The sequence below is a fragment of the Platichthys flesus genome, chromosome 24 (genome assembly GCF_949316205.1).
Source record: "Platichthys flesus chromosome 24, fPlaFle2.1, whole genome shotgun sequence".
In the NCBI taxonomy this organism is placed as follows: domain Eukaryota; kingdom Metazoa; phylum Chordata; class Actinopteri; order Pleuronectiformes; family Pleuronectidae; genus Platichthys; species Platichthys flesus.
This window is the reverse complement of record NC_084968.1, coordinates 954,910-971,202: the sequence shown is the minus strand read 5'-3', so window position 1 is coordinate 971,202 and position 16,293 is coordinate 954,910. Positions and strand designations below refer to the sequence as shown.

General features: G+C 39.1%; 2 protein-coding genes across 4 annotated transcripts in view; both read left to right on the top strand.

The window, feature by feature from the left end:
- Positions 1–9,339, top strand: part of ehbp1l1a (EH domain binding protein 1-like 1a) — a 39,177-nt gene extending 29,838 nt beyond the window's left edge. The window contains exons 16-25 of the mRNA XM_062383663.1: positions 572–738; positions 817–865; positions 977–1,489; positions 1,584–1,635; positions 1,817–1,860; positions 2,729–2,840; positions 3,737–3,836; positions 4,425–4,498; positions 5,878–5,992; positions 6,928–9,339. Of these exons, the coding sequence (XP_062239647.1) occupies positions 572–738; positions 817–865; positions 977–1,489; positions 1,584–1,635; positions 1,817–1,860; positions 2,729–2,840; positions 3,737–3,836; positions 4,425–4,498; positions 5,878–5,992; positions 6,928–7,021 (1,320 nt within the window). The 3' untranslated portion in view covers positions 7,022–9,339. The remainder of the gene's footprint in view (positions 1–571; positions 739–816; positions 866–976; positions 1,490–1,583; positions 1,636–1,816; positions 1,861–2,728; positions 2,841–3,736; positions 3,837–4,424; positions 4,499–5,877; positions 5,993–6,927) is intronic.
- Positions 9,340–12,947: 3,608 nt separating this feature from the next.
- LOC133949799 (uncharacterized) lies at positions 12,948–15,814 on the top strand. Of its 3 annotated transcripts, XM_062383789.1 has the most exons (6): positions 12,948–13,512; positions 13,932–14,090; positions 14,334–14,420; positions 14,546–14,651; positions 15,168–15,315; positions 15,546–15,814. In XM_062383789.1, the coding sequence occupies exons 2-6, from the start codon at positions 14,058–14,060 to the stop codon at positions 15,691–15,693; spliced, it is 522 nt and encodes a 173-aa protein (XP_062239773.1). In that variant the 5' UTR covers positions 12,948–13,512; positions 13,932–14,057; the 3' UTR covers positions 15,694–15,814. The 3 variants fall into 3 exon arrangements, 2 of the variants coding, with proteins under 2 accessions (XP_062239773.1, XP_062239772.1); XR_009920187.1 differs by lacking the exon at positions 14,546–14,651; XM_062383788.1 differs by lacking the exon at positions 12,948–13,512 and having other exon boundaries at positions 13,555–14,090.
- Positions 15,815–16,293: the final 479 nt, after the last annotated feature.

Here is a 16,293-nt window from a genome sequence, read left to right as displayed (position 1 = left end):
ATTAATACGCCATCAGTAGTGTAGACTTATGACACAAGGCAGATTTGTTCCATGAATTCATGCTGTTGACGCCTAATTCTGACCAAACCTAGCATATTCTAAAAAATGTTTTTTTGCTTGCCACAGTTATCAACAATGGTAATATGAGTTACCATAGCATTTCTGTCAGCTCCAGCAAATTCTGACCAATAATACTTTGACCTCTCTCATCAACGAGGTTTTTTTGTCCACAGAACTGCTCCTTACCTCCCAAATTTGTTTCCACCATTTTGATTAAACTCATAAGACTGTTGTGTCGTTTCAGAAATAGTCAAACCTCTCAACAACAATAATGCCACAGTCAAAGTCACTGATATCCCATTGTTCCTCATTCTGATGTAGCCATCAACCTAGGTGCTGCATGATTTACTACTGCTGCCACATTATTGTCCGGTTGGATAATTGCATAAATAGGTGTACTAGTGTTCTTATGTAAGTGCTTGTTCAGTGTTTATAAAACATTATTTTTCTGTTACCGTACTCCTACCGAAATGGATAACACATAATAACAGAAGTCTTTTGTGTTTTATAGAGCCTAATGGCCAGTCCCACCTTAGTGATGTCGAGCCAGTCTCTACTGGAATGGTGTCAAGAAGCCACGCAGGGTCACAAAGGCATGAAGATCACCAACTTTAGCACCTCTTGGAGGAATGGTCTGGCATTTTGTGCCATATTACATCACTTTCAACCAGAAAAGATGTAAGGAACAATTTAAATCCTGCTTTCACTGCATAAACTGATTTATATATTCATTTTATCTTCTTTTTCTTTTTATAGTAATTATGAAATGCTTGACCCATATGACATCAAGCACAACAACAGAAAGGTAATTAATCAAGTTATTTGTTGATTACATTACAGTAATAGCATATTATATTCCAACAAAGATATGTTGATAATATATTCATTCATTCTTGAATTTGTGAACATCTTACAGGCTTTTGATGGCTTTGCTGAACTTGGAATTTCCAGGCTGATGGAGCCGTCAGACATGGTCATGCTAGCAGTGCCTGACCGCCTTATCGTCATGACCTACCTGAACCAGATACGCACCCATTTCACAGGCCAGGAGCTCAGTGTGATTCACATAGAGAAAGACAGCAGCGAGTCCAGCTATGCAGTAGCAGGGGACCGGGACACCCAAGACGACCCAGAAGCAACTGTTCGCTACTGTACCCAAAGGCTCCAGGAAGAGGGTATAAGTCTTGAGACGAATGGGACATCATGCACTACAGAGAAGGAGAGTAAAACCAGTCGGGATGTGGTTCCACCGCCAAGAACGAAACGGTTGCAGGTTGCTGGGGCAGGTGGGGCTCAGTCTCCCGTAGCACCACCAAGAACAAGTATTTTATCCAAGACAGGTTTCTCTCATGTCAAAGATGCTGACCTGGTCAAGAAACGAAGGTCACAGCGGAGGAGTGGGTCGCTAGATGAAGGAGAGATATCAGTGGTATGATGCCTTATTGCCTAGGTCATTGATACTTTTAATTTTACATTTGTCTTTTACTTATTTAGGACAACCTTTATCTCTTTTGTCTTTGTAGGTCATTGCAGGCCAAGAAGACAGTGTAATTAGCCAGAGAAAGTTGGATACGGGTAAATTCTTGTTGTTTTTGGGACTCAAAAACATTATCACTACTGACTAAACCTTTACAAAACTGGCATTTGTTTTTGTCAACATTTGACCTGATGATTTGGAATAATTTCATTTGTTTACAACAATCTAATTAGTGAAGTATACAAAGAAATACAGTGAATTTATATGTTTGTCTTGCAGAGAAAGCAGACACAGTAGTTGAAGAAGGAAGACCCGAAGGCCAGGTAACCATTTGTGCCATTGTCGGATTGAATCTCTAGAACTGTTCCTTTACTTGGTCCAAATTTGTATGAACTCGGGTTTCCATAGGAAAGTAGTTTTTGAAACTCTTCTCTTTGGTCACACATGAAGTAGTTGTGGTAGTATTTTTTTTTAACCATTTAAAATAAACTGTATGTCGAATGCCTCTCACGAACTGTTCATCTTATCAGCTTTACACTAGGAATGTTGACGATAAATTGCCTGAGAAAGCGCAGTTTCAAATTTGGTCTGATTTTGACACATGATATGTTAAATTTTAATACAATTTCATTAAACAGGCATACATCTCTGCAGTCAGGGGGGGGCGGGCTTAGATGTGGACTGAGTTGAAAAAGTCCTCTTATACATTCTCAGATAAATCAGATAAAACACTAGCAGTTGTCAGCCGCTGTTGTAATTCAAAACTCGCCTGCCAGCAGTAATATCATCCCACCAGAGCATTTTTATTTTCACCATATTGTACTGACTGACATTCACAGGAATCACAGTTGCTGGTCTCCATCATGGCAGCAACATTTACAGAATCACTTCCTCTTTAGCAATTCATCTACAAAGTAAAAGCACCACTGACATAAAGTGATCAAAAAATATCAGCAGTAAATTATTCAAACTAAAAATCACAAATGTGCACAGAAGGAATGCAAAATCTGTTTAATTTCATGATATACACTAACTATACAAGTTGTGCAAAATAAAACTGCAGCCATCATTACCAAAGGCCATCAATCAGCCCATTCCAATTGGGCAGGCTTTGCCAGGCACTGCTCTTGTTAATACAATGTTGTATGAAGTAATGCTTTCAACTGATTTTGTGTGTAACAATTTATCCAGGACCCCAGTCAGTATGTTCTGAGTCAGATGGAAGCCCTTGAAGCAGAACAAAATCATATTGATACCAGAGCAGGTGTGGTGGAGAGGAAACTCAGACAACTACTGGAAACAGGTAAGATGGTCGAATGTCTAACAGGAACTAAAGAAATCTCGTTGAAGGAGTTCATGGTCACAGGTGGATGCACAGTAGGCAGGAGCTAAACCTAGAAAGGAGTCAAACTTATGACATGACAAACCCCAACCAGCCTAGGAGCAGACAAACCATCATTCAAAATATCTGACCTTTAACCAAATTATAACTAAATAAAAATAAAAATCACCCATTGGCCGGAAATTACAAGATAAGCACAAATTAGAAATGTATTTGGCCCTAAACAGACAGTGAACTGTGGCAGACACAGTAAGTGATACAAACCTGAAGAAGACATTGAGCACAGCCTGGCAATAGAGAGGCTGTGCTCTCAGTGTGAGGTCGGAACTGTAGAGACAGAACTACACTTTATCACACAGTGTCATAAATACAGTGACATTTTATTCAAAGAAAAAATCTCAGAATTCCAAAGTAAGATGGAACGTGAGAAATGACCCTGCATTGTAGGGGGGAAAAAAAGAATGTGCAGGTCTGGCAGCTAAATATGCCACTTCCTGCCACAAGAAAAGGGACACCAGTGGGACATGTCATATATTGTTACTTACCAACATCTCCTTCTTTGTTTAAACATTTTTAAACATTCAATGTTTAAAAATGTCATTATTCAATGTTTTTCATTAATTTTTCTTTAGTTTTTATCTTCATACATTATTGTAGTTTTAATGTTATTATTGTTATTGTGCTTTGTCAAAACATTTTAATGTTATGCCAATAAAGCCTATTGAGTTGAAAAAAAATAAGTAATTTCTGATTTCAGGACATTGATTATTATATTGATGGAAAAATGTAACTCCCCTCAACACTTACCTAACTGAAAACTGAAAGGATTTATATAATGATGTGATTTTCTCTCACAGGTAGTGACAAGGTTGAGGAGGAGAGGTTGATTCAGGAATGGTTTACACTGGTTAATAAGAAGAATGCATTAATCAGGAGGCAAGACCATCTGCAGCTAATGTAAGACATCCACACTGATGGACACATGTATAAATTGTAGAATGTACTTTCCATTAAGTAGTATTTAGTGTTTGTTTGTTATCCCCTTGTCATCGCTTTATAGAAATGTGTGATACAAAAGCACCAGACCAGCTACTGAATGGAAGACAGGCTGAGCTATACAAGATTTATATGTACATTATTTAACAATCCTGAAGAGTTCCCCCTTTCAAATTTACATAATTTTCATCAACAAGTAGAGTGTTCTAAATTGGTAGGGAGATACTTTAGCATGTGTTAAAACTGTGGGATGCACCTGCTTATATGTAGTGTAAGTGTCTCTATGTTGTGCATTTTGGAGTTCAGAAGAGAATTCAAGAGGCAACACTATACAGTCATACATGTGTCACGCTCATACAGAGGCATACACATCTTAGTCCGAATACAGGTGGAGTTGAAGGTCAAACTGATATAAACCAAACGAATTTGGTGAAATTCCATAACATAATCTTGAAAACCTGTAACCTATATTCACTTTTAAACTATAATGCAACCCCCCATCCATAAATGTCCAGTATCACATTGAAATGCATCTCTTCTGATTGACAGGCTGGAAGAACAAGACCTGGAAAAGAAATTTGAGCTGTTAAATGAAGAGCTGAGAGACATGATGGCGATTGAAGGTACAACTTGGCCTCTAAACATACTCCGCTTCAACATGGTCCATATCATAGTCGTACTCCCTTAAAACACTGTGGTTGAATACTGGGATTTCAGTCTAGGGCTCAGGACCTGCTTTCTCAATGCACTGAATAAGATCACATACAATGAAAGCACAGAAGGCCAAGAGGAAGTGCCTTTAAAAATATGCGTGACTGCAGCTTTCCTCCTGAAGGACATAGCTCAGACATACAGTTTAACTTCTCCTTCTAACAATAGCAACAGAAACTCTTTTGTGAGTGTAATCTGTGAAATAGGCAGCCTATGGGGAATGGACCAGCGTTCACTGTTGGTTGCATACTTTGAGAATAAATCCAATTTTGTGACTTTGATATAATAATATTTAAAGTATAGAGTGATTCAGTGTGAGATACTCATAAGGTGGGCTGTGTCATCAAAATCGGAAAACAATAATACATTGCATTGCATATATTGAATTATTGTTTCTTGTCAGAACACTTTGTAATTTAATCAACTATAATTACTCAAAGTAAATTTATTTTCACAAAGTACTTTCACAAATCTGCTCACTGCATGTGGCAAGTGATGACATATTGGACAATAAACACAAAAAGTATTTTTATTAAAGGCGTGAGGTGTTGAAAGTGCTATTCGCTAAATGCAGATTTCAAGATGTACATGCTTAGAGACTATTATTTATTTCCTTAGTGGAAGCCTGGATTGTTTCACTTCCCTGACTGTGCCCTCTAAGTGAACAGGTGGAACAGTGCAGGGAGAGAGGGAGGGAGGGGTTTGAACCATACTGACATGCGAACTGTTGGTTTGATCTGTACCGGAGAACTGACCTGTTTCTACATATTCAGCAACAACTTTTCCGCACGATGCAGTACTTATCTGATCAGATATTAACAGGAGGTGAAATACCATGAGATCATTTGGGACCCTCTGGCTGTATCTTTAGACATTCATATGCCATTTTTATGTTAGACTGTGAAATGAAGGTCCTTGACTGGAATTACACTGTGGATTATGCTGTTATATAAGATGTATCACTGTGCAGGATAAATGTAGTTATTGATTTATATAAGATATTTTACACATATTTGTGGGGTTTATTGTTTAGGCCTCTGCAGGATATACATAAGCTGCTTGTTTATTGTCTGGTGCTGCTCCAAGCATGCAAAATCAACTTGACAGTGTAGGTAAATATAAAATGATTTGTTGAGGGTTTTTTTTATATACAAATTGAACCTCCAAATCCCTCCTTATAGCTTCTAAAGGTTAATCCTTCACACTACTGTTTTACTCTTCAGCTCTCCAGAACGTTCTAATCCCTCTCACCTCTTTTCCTTTGTATGCCTCTGCTGTCCTTTTGGTGCAGAGTGGCAGAAAACGCAGGCCCATAAACACAGAGAGCAGTTACTGCTACAGGAGCTGGTGTCACTGGTCAACCAGAGAGACGAACTGGTTCACAATATGGACGCCAAAGAGAGAGGGTGAGATACAGTCCCTTTGCTGGTTGGAGTGTTTTTCAAATTTGTCTGTTTCTTTTATTTGCTCTACAACTGAGGGTGTAGTAGTTTATTTACCTATAGTTCTGAAGAACACTGTGTACAAGGTGCAACATCCTTTGTCCTTAACCCTCAACAAGAGTAAGGAAAAACTAAAAACCTATTAACAGGGGAACAAACGTACAAACCTCAGAGAGAGCCACATTTGAGGGATTCCTCTCGCAGGATGGATAGAAGCGCAGTAGATGCCACCTGTTGCTGAACACATCAACAAAATGATAATATTTAAAACATTGATAAAAAGAAACAGTTTGCAACGTAATGGAGAGGTGTATAATTGTTTAAAGTATTTATACAAAAGAAAAGATAGAGATGAGCAGCAATGATAATTGAAATGTAGGAGGTATTGCCAGTACTGGTAAAGTACACAATAGGCATAATGTGTATAATGAGTCTTGTTCAGCTCCCACCACTATACACGATTCCACCATCATGCAAAACAAACACAAAAATAAACACATTTATATGAAGACACAAATAATTCCGAAGGGGTAACCTTTTTCCTGCCGCTGTTTAATCCCCACAGTGAGATATTGGGAAAGTCAGCCTAAATGTTAAATATGTGACTGTCCATGTCCTAACTGTATTAAAATAGATTAATTAATTGTTACAGAGAGTGAGGGACTCTGCTTTCAGTGGTGAAGGCTTTGTTAGATGGATGGGTTCCTGAGGTTTTGTTTAACTTCTTTAACGACCCCTTCCTTCCTGAGGATGCAAATTACATAATGAATATGTGAATTGTTATGCTGTGTGTGTCGATATCTGGAAGTAGAAGTATATGTGCTCTGTGACACTTTTTTTTAAAGATAGACAAACATCATTTGCTTCTTGAAACCTGAGACTCGTCCTCTTGTCTTCAGAGCCCTGGAGGAGGACGAGCGTCTGGAACGAGGCCTGGAGCAGCGGAGGAGGAAATATGCTAAGCAGCAGAAAGAGAAGTGTGTGATGCAGTGATTGAAAAGAAGCCATGAAACGCTGGGTCATTTCTCTGAGAGACGATGGGCACAGAATGTTCAAGAATGGGACAGATGTGTTTGGTCCTCTTCCACCTGCAGTCAGATGGATTTGCGTGGTTTTAAGGCAGCAGGAAGAGCCAATTAGGCCAAGACCACCAACATAGCTGATCCAAGGATAGGCCTTCCTGCAAGAAAGCCCACTGAAGCAATGGGAGGTGGGGTTGCCTTTCCAATTGAGGCTCAGGGGGTCCAAAACTGGAGTGAGGCTCTGAGAAATATCAGCTATGTTTAGGCTCTGAATCAACTCAAGTGTTCCTTTAGAGCATGTCAGCATGTCGATGAAGATCGAGGTGGTTGATCTGCGCTTAGTGTCACTTCCATTAACAAACCCCAACAGATGTTTCATCACCAAGATTCTTACCCACTCTACAAAAGAGGCTTGGTGCCTCAGAGAGCTGCCTGTGCCTTTTGACTGTTTGCTTTGCTGTTCCTGTGTTGTGTTTGTAGTGCCTGTTACTGATTGTCAATGTGAAGTTTGTTTGATTGAAAGTTCCGTAAAGATACAAGCTGCCAAAAACAGGAGGGATGACGTTGTGGTTTCTTAATGCCTCACACCAATATTCACATGTTTGGATTGGACCTGCTAATAACCAACAAGAGTTAATTGTTTTCTGATGACTGTTACTCATGGTAGGATGAGAAAGGACCCAACAAGTAAAGACATATGCTCTGCCACTGTCTTCCTCTGATATGAATATAATGTGTAAATGTTTTTGCAGCTACTGTTCCTATCAGCAGGACAATAATCTACCAGTGCTTCCAGCGTTACACCATCAAAAAGGTTTCACTGTTGGGCTGAAACTGCTTTATTGGTGTTGGAGTAAAGGTAACGAAAGACTGTGGCTTGTATACTTGGATAAGGTTATAGGTTTTGGTCCTGGTTAAAACCAATGTTGTTGTAGGTGGTAAACCAAAAATATTAGTGACACATTTTGAACATAAAATGAATAAGCACAATTGTCTTTCCACAGAAGTCGTGAAAGGCAAGCATACTTTTATTTTTGTCCAGGATCATTTAAAAAAAATTGTATAATCTTTCTTTGTGCCTCTCGCAAAAGATTTTTTGTAATTCTTGTGATTCATAGGTTACCATCCCTGTCTATCTCATTACTGGTCTGCATGTGTGACTGCACAGTGGGTAGCTCTCACAAGGTTTGTCTTCAAGGATGTATGGCAGAATAAAAATAGAGAAAAACCAAAAATAATAAGTGAACTAAATGGATAAGTATTGTCGGGTTTAAAGCCCTGTCTCTTAGGTAAATACCCATGTTTGACCCACTTATCCACCACAACATGCTCTTAGTCACTCTTTATCTTATCCCACTTGACTTCTCCGACAGAAAGCTATCTTTGAAATACATTACTAGGCAATATGTTTTAAGTAGAATTTGCTATAACATAATATATACTGTTTTTAGTCTTTCAAAATCCCAAAGACAACATGAATAAGGAAGTAATGTTTCCAATTAATGTTTGTCTGTGTGGATTATTGAAACTTGGAGGAAGAGTGGGGTATGGGCCAAAAACAAACACTGCCAGAGATGATAAGTTTAAAATATGACTGAATTACCTGTTTTCACTGATGGAAAAAACTTAAATAAATGATTCTGGCAAGAAATCTCTCTTTCCACGCCCCCGGCTTCTGTGCAGTTCTCTAAGATGTGCTATATTCAAAATTACATTGAAAAGTGAGGTTTTAACTAACCAGATTTTGTGGAGATACTTTGTGTAGGAAAGAGACACGGTTGCAAGGGTTTGCTTGTTCTGGAAACTTTTGGGTTTCTATGTAACATTAGCTGGTCTCCGCCCAACCTATGTAAAGTGCCTTGAGATAATGCATGTGTGGTAGGATTTCTTCTCCTGTTTGAGTAATGACAATATTGTGGAAGATGCATTTCACAAAGGTGAAGATGTGAATATTGGTGTATGGTGAAAGCCAAAATAAACATCAGCTAAAAAAGGGAACTGGTGTTTCCAGCACATCGATGAATAAATAAAGTACATGTCCTTGTCTTTGCAATGAAAGGTTTTTCCAAAAAGCTTTTAATGTGACAGACACTGACATTTTTGGATGTTAATGTTTTTGTGTGTAAAAGTTTGCAGTTCTCCTGTTGTTATACTGCTGGTTGTCTTAGCTTTGACCATCACCTGTGTGAATTAGTTACAGTTTGTCAAAAGGATTGCTGTTGCAGATTGTGGTTCAACGTTATATTTAGACTGTTGTAAACCTTTACAAATACAAACATTTTGAATGGCTTTACACATCTTGTGCATTTTTCTTTCTGTAAAATCTTTTCTTATATTTCGATGAATATATTAATTCATGTAGGATTTAAAGGCTTATGTTAGTTTCTGAAAGCAAAACTTTGAAGTTATATTGATCTACTTCCTGATTTTGGAGGAAGGTCAAATGATGAGGGTTAATTTGCATAACGTGACTTAGATTATAATTGATCGATTGCACTTTTTCAGGCCACATTGTCTGCAAAACAGAGGCACATTAGAAGCTGGAAAAGAAGCTTTGTTACCTGAAATATTTTGATTGTGTTTAGGTTATATAGTGTCCAGAGAAGTCAATCACTAAAAATACATACAAAACGCAACACTCCTCACTGTTGATGTTTTGAAACATGAAAGTTGACAATCAATGTATTGTAATCTTATTGATTAATTCATGACAAAATGGGGGTGTTCCAGATTATGCATTTTGGTATCAATCAATTAATCATTTGTCTCATAGTGCTTAACAAGGTGCGAAATCCTCTGTTCTTAATCCTCAACAAGAGTTAAACATTTAGAAACCTCAGAGAGAGCCCAGGACGGACAAAAGTGTAATAGATGCCATGTGTAACTCCGGGAAAATGCAACAATATAACAGTATTTACAACTTCGATTAGAAGAAAAAATTTGTAACATAATGGAAGTCATGTTATGGGCGGCTGTGGCTGAGGGGTAGAGTGGTCGTCCTCCAACCTGAAGGTCGGCGGTTCGATCCCCATCTCTATGCCGAAGTGTCCTTGGGCAAGATGCTGAACCCTGAATGGCCCCCATAGTATAACAAAAGTGATGCAAGTAGATGCACTATATGAATGTGTGTGTTACTGGGTGAATGTGAAACTGTAGTGTAAAGAGCTTTGAGTGGTCATCAAGACTAGAAAAGCGCCATTCCATTCCATATTTAACGTATTTTCAGGAAAATGTCTGATAGAGAGGAAGGGAGCAGCCATGACAATTGAGGAGTTATTGTCAGTAATTAAGATCGGGCTGCCGTGGTCGACCGGGGACCTCACTAAACCGCATTCCCCATCCATTTATTTCCTTTAGAATTATCCAGTTGCTCATGCAGGAGCTCGTTCAGTTCAGTCTTTGTTATTCAGTCTGAAATTTGGCATGGAGCAAAACTAGACTGTTTTGGTTTTCAAATACTCTATACACAACTGGATGTGTTCATGGAGACATTGTAATTTTGTTTTTAAATTTGACAAAAAAAACTGCTGGGAACTAAGAGCTGAAATATCATTCACAAGGAGAATTGGTTAAGGAGTCTGAAACCAGACAGAGTCAAAATGTTCCAAAGTGTCGGTTTGTCTTGAAGAACCATCACAGAGCAGATTAATGATGTGATAACATACAAGTACATCACAAGACATTTCTAATTTCTCTCACTGTAAAGAAACAAATTGACAGAACCACCATCATCCAAATATTAATAAATGCATTAATGTTATAAGAATCATTATTGAGACAACAACTGTTTTTCTAATGTCAGGATGTGTTCTCTCTCTTTCACTCAAGGAAGCACCATCCACGCATGCTGTAGCAGACAAATAGTTTTCTTTCTTCACAGGAAAATAACCTCCAGTTTCCTCCCTCCTCCAAATCTGCAACACCACATACGACTTTCATCGAGCCAAGTGGGTGTGGACCCTGAAACCAGGAGCTGAATGAGTAGTTACTCCTGTCGGACCAGTAAATCTGAGGATCTCTGTACAAACCGATCCATGCCCATTTGAAAGGTTCTTCCAACTTCCATATCTTGTGGTTGTCAGCGTCGTTCCTCATAGTGGCGAGATCTGTGTAGTGTTCTCTGCAGTGCTTCTGAGCCTCAGACCAATTCTTTTTTGTATTCACTAGCACAAAGTCAGAATCCTCAATTGTTCCTGCAGTTAAGTTTGAGATCAAAAGAGAGATTTTTGAGATCACACAATGGTTTTCAAAATCATATCTTAGACATTATGTTGTAAAGTAAGAATCAATATAAAGCACATCATTACCTCTGTAGCAGACAAATTGATTATTTCTATGGCAGTAAGCATCAAACCAGGTTCCAAGGTTCGTCATGTTCACACAGAGCTGATTGGCTGCATAATTGTTTGGGTCAGAATGGCTCCAGATCCTATATTCAGCTCCGCTATGGTTGAACCCATCTGACCACTTCCAGTCAATATGACTGTACAGGCCAATCCAAACCTCAGAGTTGTGACCAGCGGCAGAAACTGTGTCGTTAAGTTTCTTCATTTCTTCAGTGTTTTCAATAGTGGCCAGGTCTGTTTACTTCTCTCTGCAGTAGCTCTGAGCTTCAATCCAAGTCTTTGCTTCAGACACAAAGTGGTACTGATGGAGGAGGCATGTGGAGAAGGTGAGGCACCCTGAGGATGAAACCAGTTATTTTTGTAATGTATGAGAACTCAAATTAATCTCTATATTCAGATTTCCTGTTAGACATCATACAAACAATGATATTCACTGACCTGAGAGACACAAGACACCAATGAAGATCCCTTCCATCCTGATGCTGCTCTGTGGACTGTCCGTGCCAGTGTTCACGACTAACACCTAACTTAACTAGTTCTAGTGCAGCTTTAGGGAAATGTAACAGCAGCTCCTCCTCTTCTACTGACAATAGACAGTGTTCTGTTGAACTCTTTATGCAAAAAGGCAAAGATGCAAACAACATCTAATTCCATCCATAATGTAGATCAGATGAAAAGAGAAGAACAATAAATGAGGGGTATTATTCAAAATATTATTATTATTTGTATTATTAATATAATGCCATCATTACAACAACCATTCTGACAATTAACCCCACTGGATATTGAAGCCTGCCTTCAGGTATCCAGTGTTCATCTTCACAACACGGATGTGTTCATGGAGTTACAATTTGCACCACATGTCTCAGATCCAGTCCTTCTAGACCCGAGCACCAACTCAGCCCCAGCATGTTGTGTGTTTCCTGATCTCAACCAAAAACAGCAGCTCTACAGCAGCAATGCCTGGAAGAATTATAAAAATAATTCAAAGGAGTCAACAGGATAACTCTTCTTTCCAGTGTTCTGGCTGCTTTGCATTGTAAATCCTCTCTGGCAGCAGTTCTTTGTATTCACTCAACTCCCTCAGGGTTATTTGATGTCATCAAACCCTGTATGTTATTTTCCCTGTGTCTATGAATGTGTTTCAGGGTGGATTATGGAAACTTGCTGATTTCAGAATGTCTGCTTTCACAGCAGGGTCATTCAGGTCCAGACGAGTCCTGCAGCTTCACTTCAAGAACGAGGAGAGAAAGAAAATACCAGTTTACAGTGGTACTAGCTTTGTGAAGAAGTACTTGGATTTTATTCACAACACAGTGAGGAACCTCTGGTCTCCAGGCTGCATGTTTCCCACAAGACACTTTGATCAGGCCTGTCTGACAATTAAAAAAAACAAGCAACTTCGATATAAACTTCCATCCTGCGGTTGTTTGCCACCTTCAACCTGTGCAGTTTGTTGCAACCCAGTCTCATCAGAAAACGTTCAGTGGCAACGTTGGTCCACTTGGAACGACGTTACCATCTCACAATCTGGACTCTCAGATTGTGAGATGGTAACACTTAGTCCTCCCATTGTTTTGCATTGGTGTGTTCTCACGTCACGTGACTCACAAGCTACCGTCTGCGGAGAGGAAAACATGGCGGATATTCCTTGTTTTTTCAGATAAAAATATAATTTTGAAACTTAGTTTGGGCATAAAAATACATTCTGACACCATTTCTAGCGAGAAATGTGCTCTTTGCTTCCACAGTCTTCAGCCAGTTCGTGCTTATGATAAATATTTAATAGTTATTACGAATGTTTTTATCGTTGCTATGATGGTTGCTATGACGCTGCTATAACACCACGGCGTAGCGTGCTGTTAAAATCACCGTCCCTGCATGGTGTCCTTCAATGATCGTGAATGTTATTCACGTTATATAATATTAATATTTGAGGCTAGATTACACCTCTAATGCGAAGGATCCTGCATGAGACAGTTCATACCGAGAGCACCACGGACCGAGATCTCCACGGACCGAGTTTGCGAGCGGACATGACGTGTGGCTTGTAAACAAAACATCCGGTCCTTTAACTCTGCGCTGCGTCATAACAAGGTGCGCTTCGTTCTGTCAGGTAAGTAGTTTAATGTTTTTAAAGATCGTTACGATCTAGATTTACAGTCCGAGTGCTGAGACAGCGGATGCGGAGTCCGTTGATACACACGATGGATGCTATTCATCAGCTAATACGCCATTGTTAGCTACATGATTCAGCCCACGGTAGCCTGTGCTACCTGGGAGGTGAAAACATGGTTGTTGAAACCAGTTCAAGACGCTTAGCTCATCATTGAGGAACGCTACAATATAAATATAAACATGAATTTGATTTTTGAATGCTTTAGATTAATAAGGAATGTATTTCTCTACCATTACTCCACAATATCAGATCAATTTGGTTTAATGTATAGTATGCAATATGACAATAATGTTTCCATGTTATGGAGTTGCGATTCATTTTATAAAACAATTGCTATGTTCTGTTTTTTAATCAAGGATGATCCAAGTGAAGCGACAGGAGTTTCATTAACGTCAATAACTTGGACCAACCAGTTTGTTTTGCTTGATGAAGAGCAGGAAGGGCAGCCTGGAGAGAAAGAGAAGCCGGGTACCACGAGGAAGATGAGGGAGAGAAATGATCCTACCATTAAAGAGGTATTTTTAAGTTACATACCAGAAACACCATTTTATATAATGTGCTAAATATAATTTTTTATTAAATCCCCAAAGTACGCTTGCTGAAATACAAGTTAATATCACACAGAAAGTTATATCTACCAAAACTGCTTGTTTCACAGACTGCAGTTTTGTTTTGATCCGATGTGGTGTGCAAATACAACTGTATCTGCAATGGGTTGTGGGGCATTAACATTTGTAACTCTAATTTTGTTTTGACAGACTGTGATAAGAGCGTTGAGAACATCACCACTCTACAGGAAGAGACAGTCCAGTAATGGGTGTCAGAAGTTCAGTAGTGAACGACAGGTACTGTGGAAAAATTTGTCATTGTTGTACAATGTCCTTTGACTCTGTTTATACAAGGTTAACACAAAAAGGTTTGATTGTAAACTGATATTGGTATGAATTCATGTTATTCTCCTCTTCACAAGAAACAAACAATCCAAATTACCTGTAGAACGCCCTTGATGGAGGCTTCAGCTGCATCGTCAGACTGGCGAGACAGCAAGATGCCAACTTCAATGCCAATTTATTTGGGTAACATTCTGTGACCAAATGTATAGATAACTTTTTGTAGATTGTAAAAATAGATAACCCATTTATTAAAAAAAAACGACACTAGAATTACCGCACTGCGTTGTATGACTCCGCTAACCAGTGCAGTGTCCGTCTACATATTTCTACATATTTTCTCTCATATAAATGACACTGTAATCTCTTGACAACTGAAACCATAAGATAAGGTCAGTGTGGCCTTGACCTTTTGACTTTAAGACAAATACACAGTTAGACAATCCGAAAACAAACAGTAATGCCTCCGACGACTCGCTATTGCAGAGGCATTAAAACGTTAGTGTAGTAGATTGGATTTTATTGGTGTTACATTGGACATCTTGTATGGGTACACCAAAAATATATATTTGGTTTCACATTCTAGATGTCAATAAGCAGAGACATCAACTCAGGAAAAGGATTTCTGTAGAAAAGCAAGCCCTGTATGTGTGTATGTATACGCACTATTGAGACGTTTTGTTTTTTATCATATATTCTCAGAGAGCACTGAGGTATTGACCGAGACGGGACGTGAGGGCCTACTCTGCGTGCTCAGAGTTCAAGCCCAGCAGGCTGCAGCAGGCCTGACATATTCTGGAACAGCAGAACAGTCTTTGGATGACTCCTCTGAAGATGAAAACATGGCGAGGTACTTCTCAACTGATGAAGAACTGTAAGGGCTGTGATTAGCTACACTCTCTTGCTACAAGGCTACTCTTGCTACTCCCTGGCAGCCTTAGGAAGGCATTAGCTCGCTGTTGGGTATCTGTTAACTTCAGCATTTTTTAAGCGGCCTGTCTGACGTTTATGTTTAAAAAAACAAATCAGAGGGAACCATCTTCATAATTTAACACTATGGTTTGTTTGTGTGTCCTTCAGTTCTTCTCAAGAGAAGCGGTATGGGTGTGCCTCAGCTCCTAGGTCCCTCCTGCAGCCTCCACTCCTGATGCTAACCTCATGTCTACACCACACCAAGCAGCAGACCTGGATTGACAGACCTTTCTCCAGAGCTGCCCCCTCCCTCTGAAACCCCCCTCTCCAAAAAACTATTGTGTCGTTTTTTAAGTCTTATTTGCATGAGAATTGTTGATCATAACATTTCCAGCAGATGCCTTAATGTAATGTTTCTGCACAATAAATGACATTGATCATAACATAATGGTATTTCCTTGCACTTCTACACCATGATATTGGCAGATAAGATGCTGATTACATTAAAGCAGTGAATGCTCTGCTTTAAGCAACATAAACACACAATGATCCAATAGATCTGAAGTAGAATGGGCCCATTACATTCTTTAGAGCATGCCTCAGTTATTGAAGTCAGAAAATAACTTTCTTTATCTGAGGTTCCAGTCATTTATAGTCACAGCAAAGCACACAGGTCTGGTTGTCTAGGGACACCCATATCATATTGTTTAAGATGTGTAACATCAAGTTTGTGTATCAGTGCAAAATACACTAAAATTAGGTGACCTAGATGTTTCACAATGCAATCTGATAAGGTCTTATGAGAAACATTCTTAACATTAAAGAAATGAACACAGACGATAGCAATAGATGTTTCACCTAAATCAGTAGCTGGTAATCGGCAGCCTGACTTCTTCAAACACATTAATACTACACT

What these genes read in the sequence shown, in the direction of transcription:
- LOC133949799 (XM_062383788.1), top strand. Translation starts at nt 13,755, where the DNA reads ATGAATTTGATTTTTGAATGCTTTAGATTAATAAGGAATGTATTTCTC. An exon ending in ATGATCCTACCATTAAAGAG is followed by an intron (nt 14,091 to 14,333) that starts GTATTTTTAAGT and finishes TTGTTTTGACAG; the next exon opens with ACTGTGATAAGAGCGTTGAG. An exon ending in GAAGATGAAAACATGGCGAG is followed by an intron (nt 15,316 to 15,545) that starts GTACTTCTCAAC and finishes TGTGTCCTTCAG; the next exon opens with TTCTTCTCAAGAGAAGCGGT.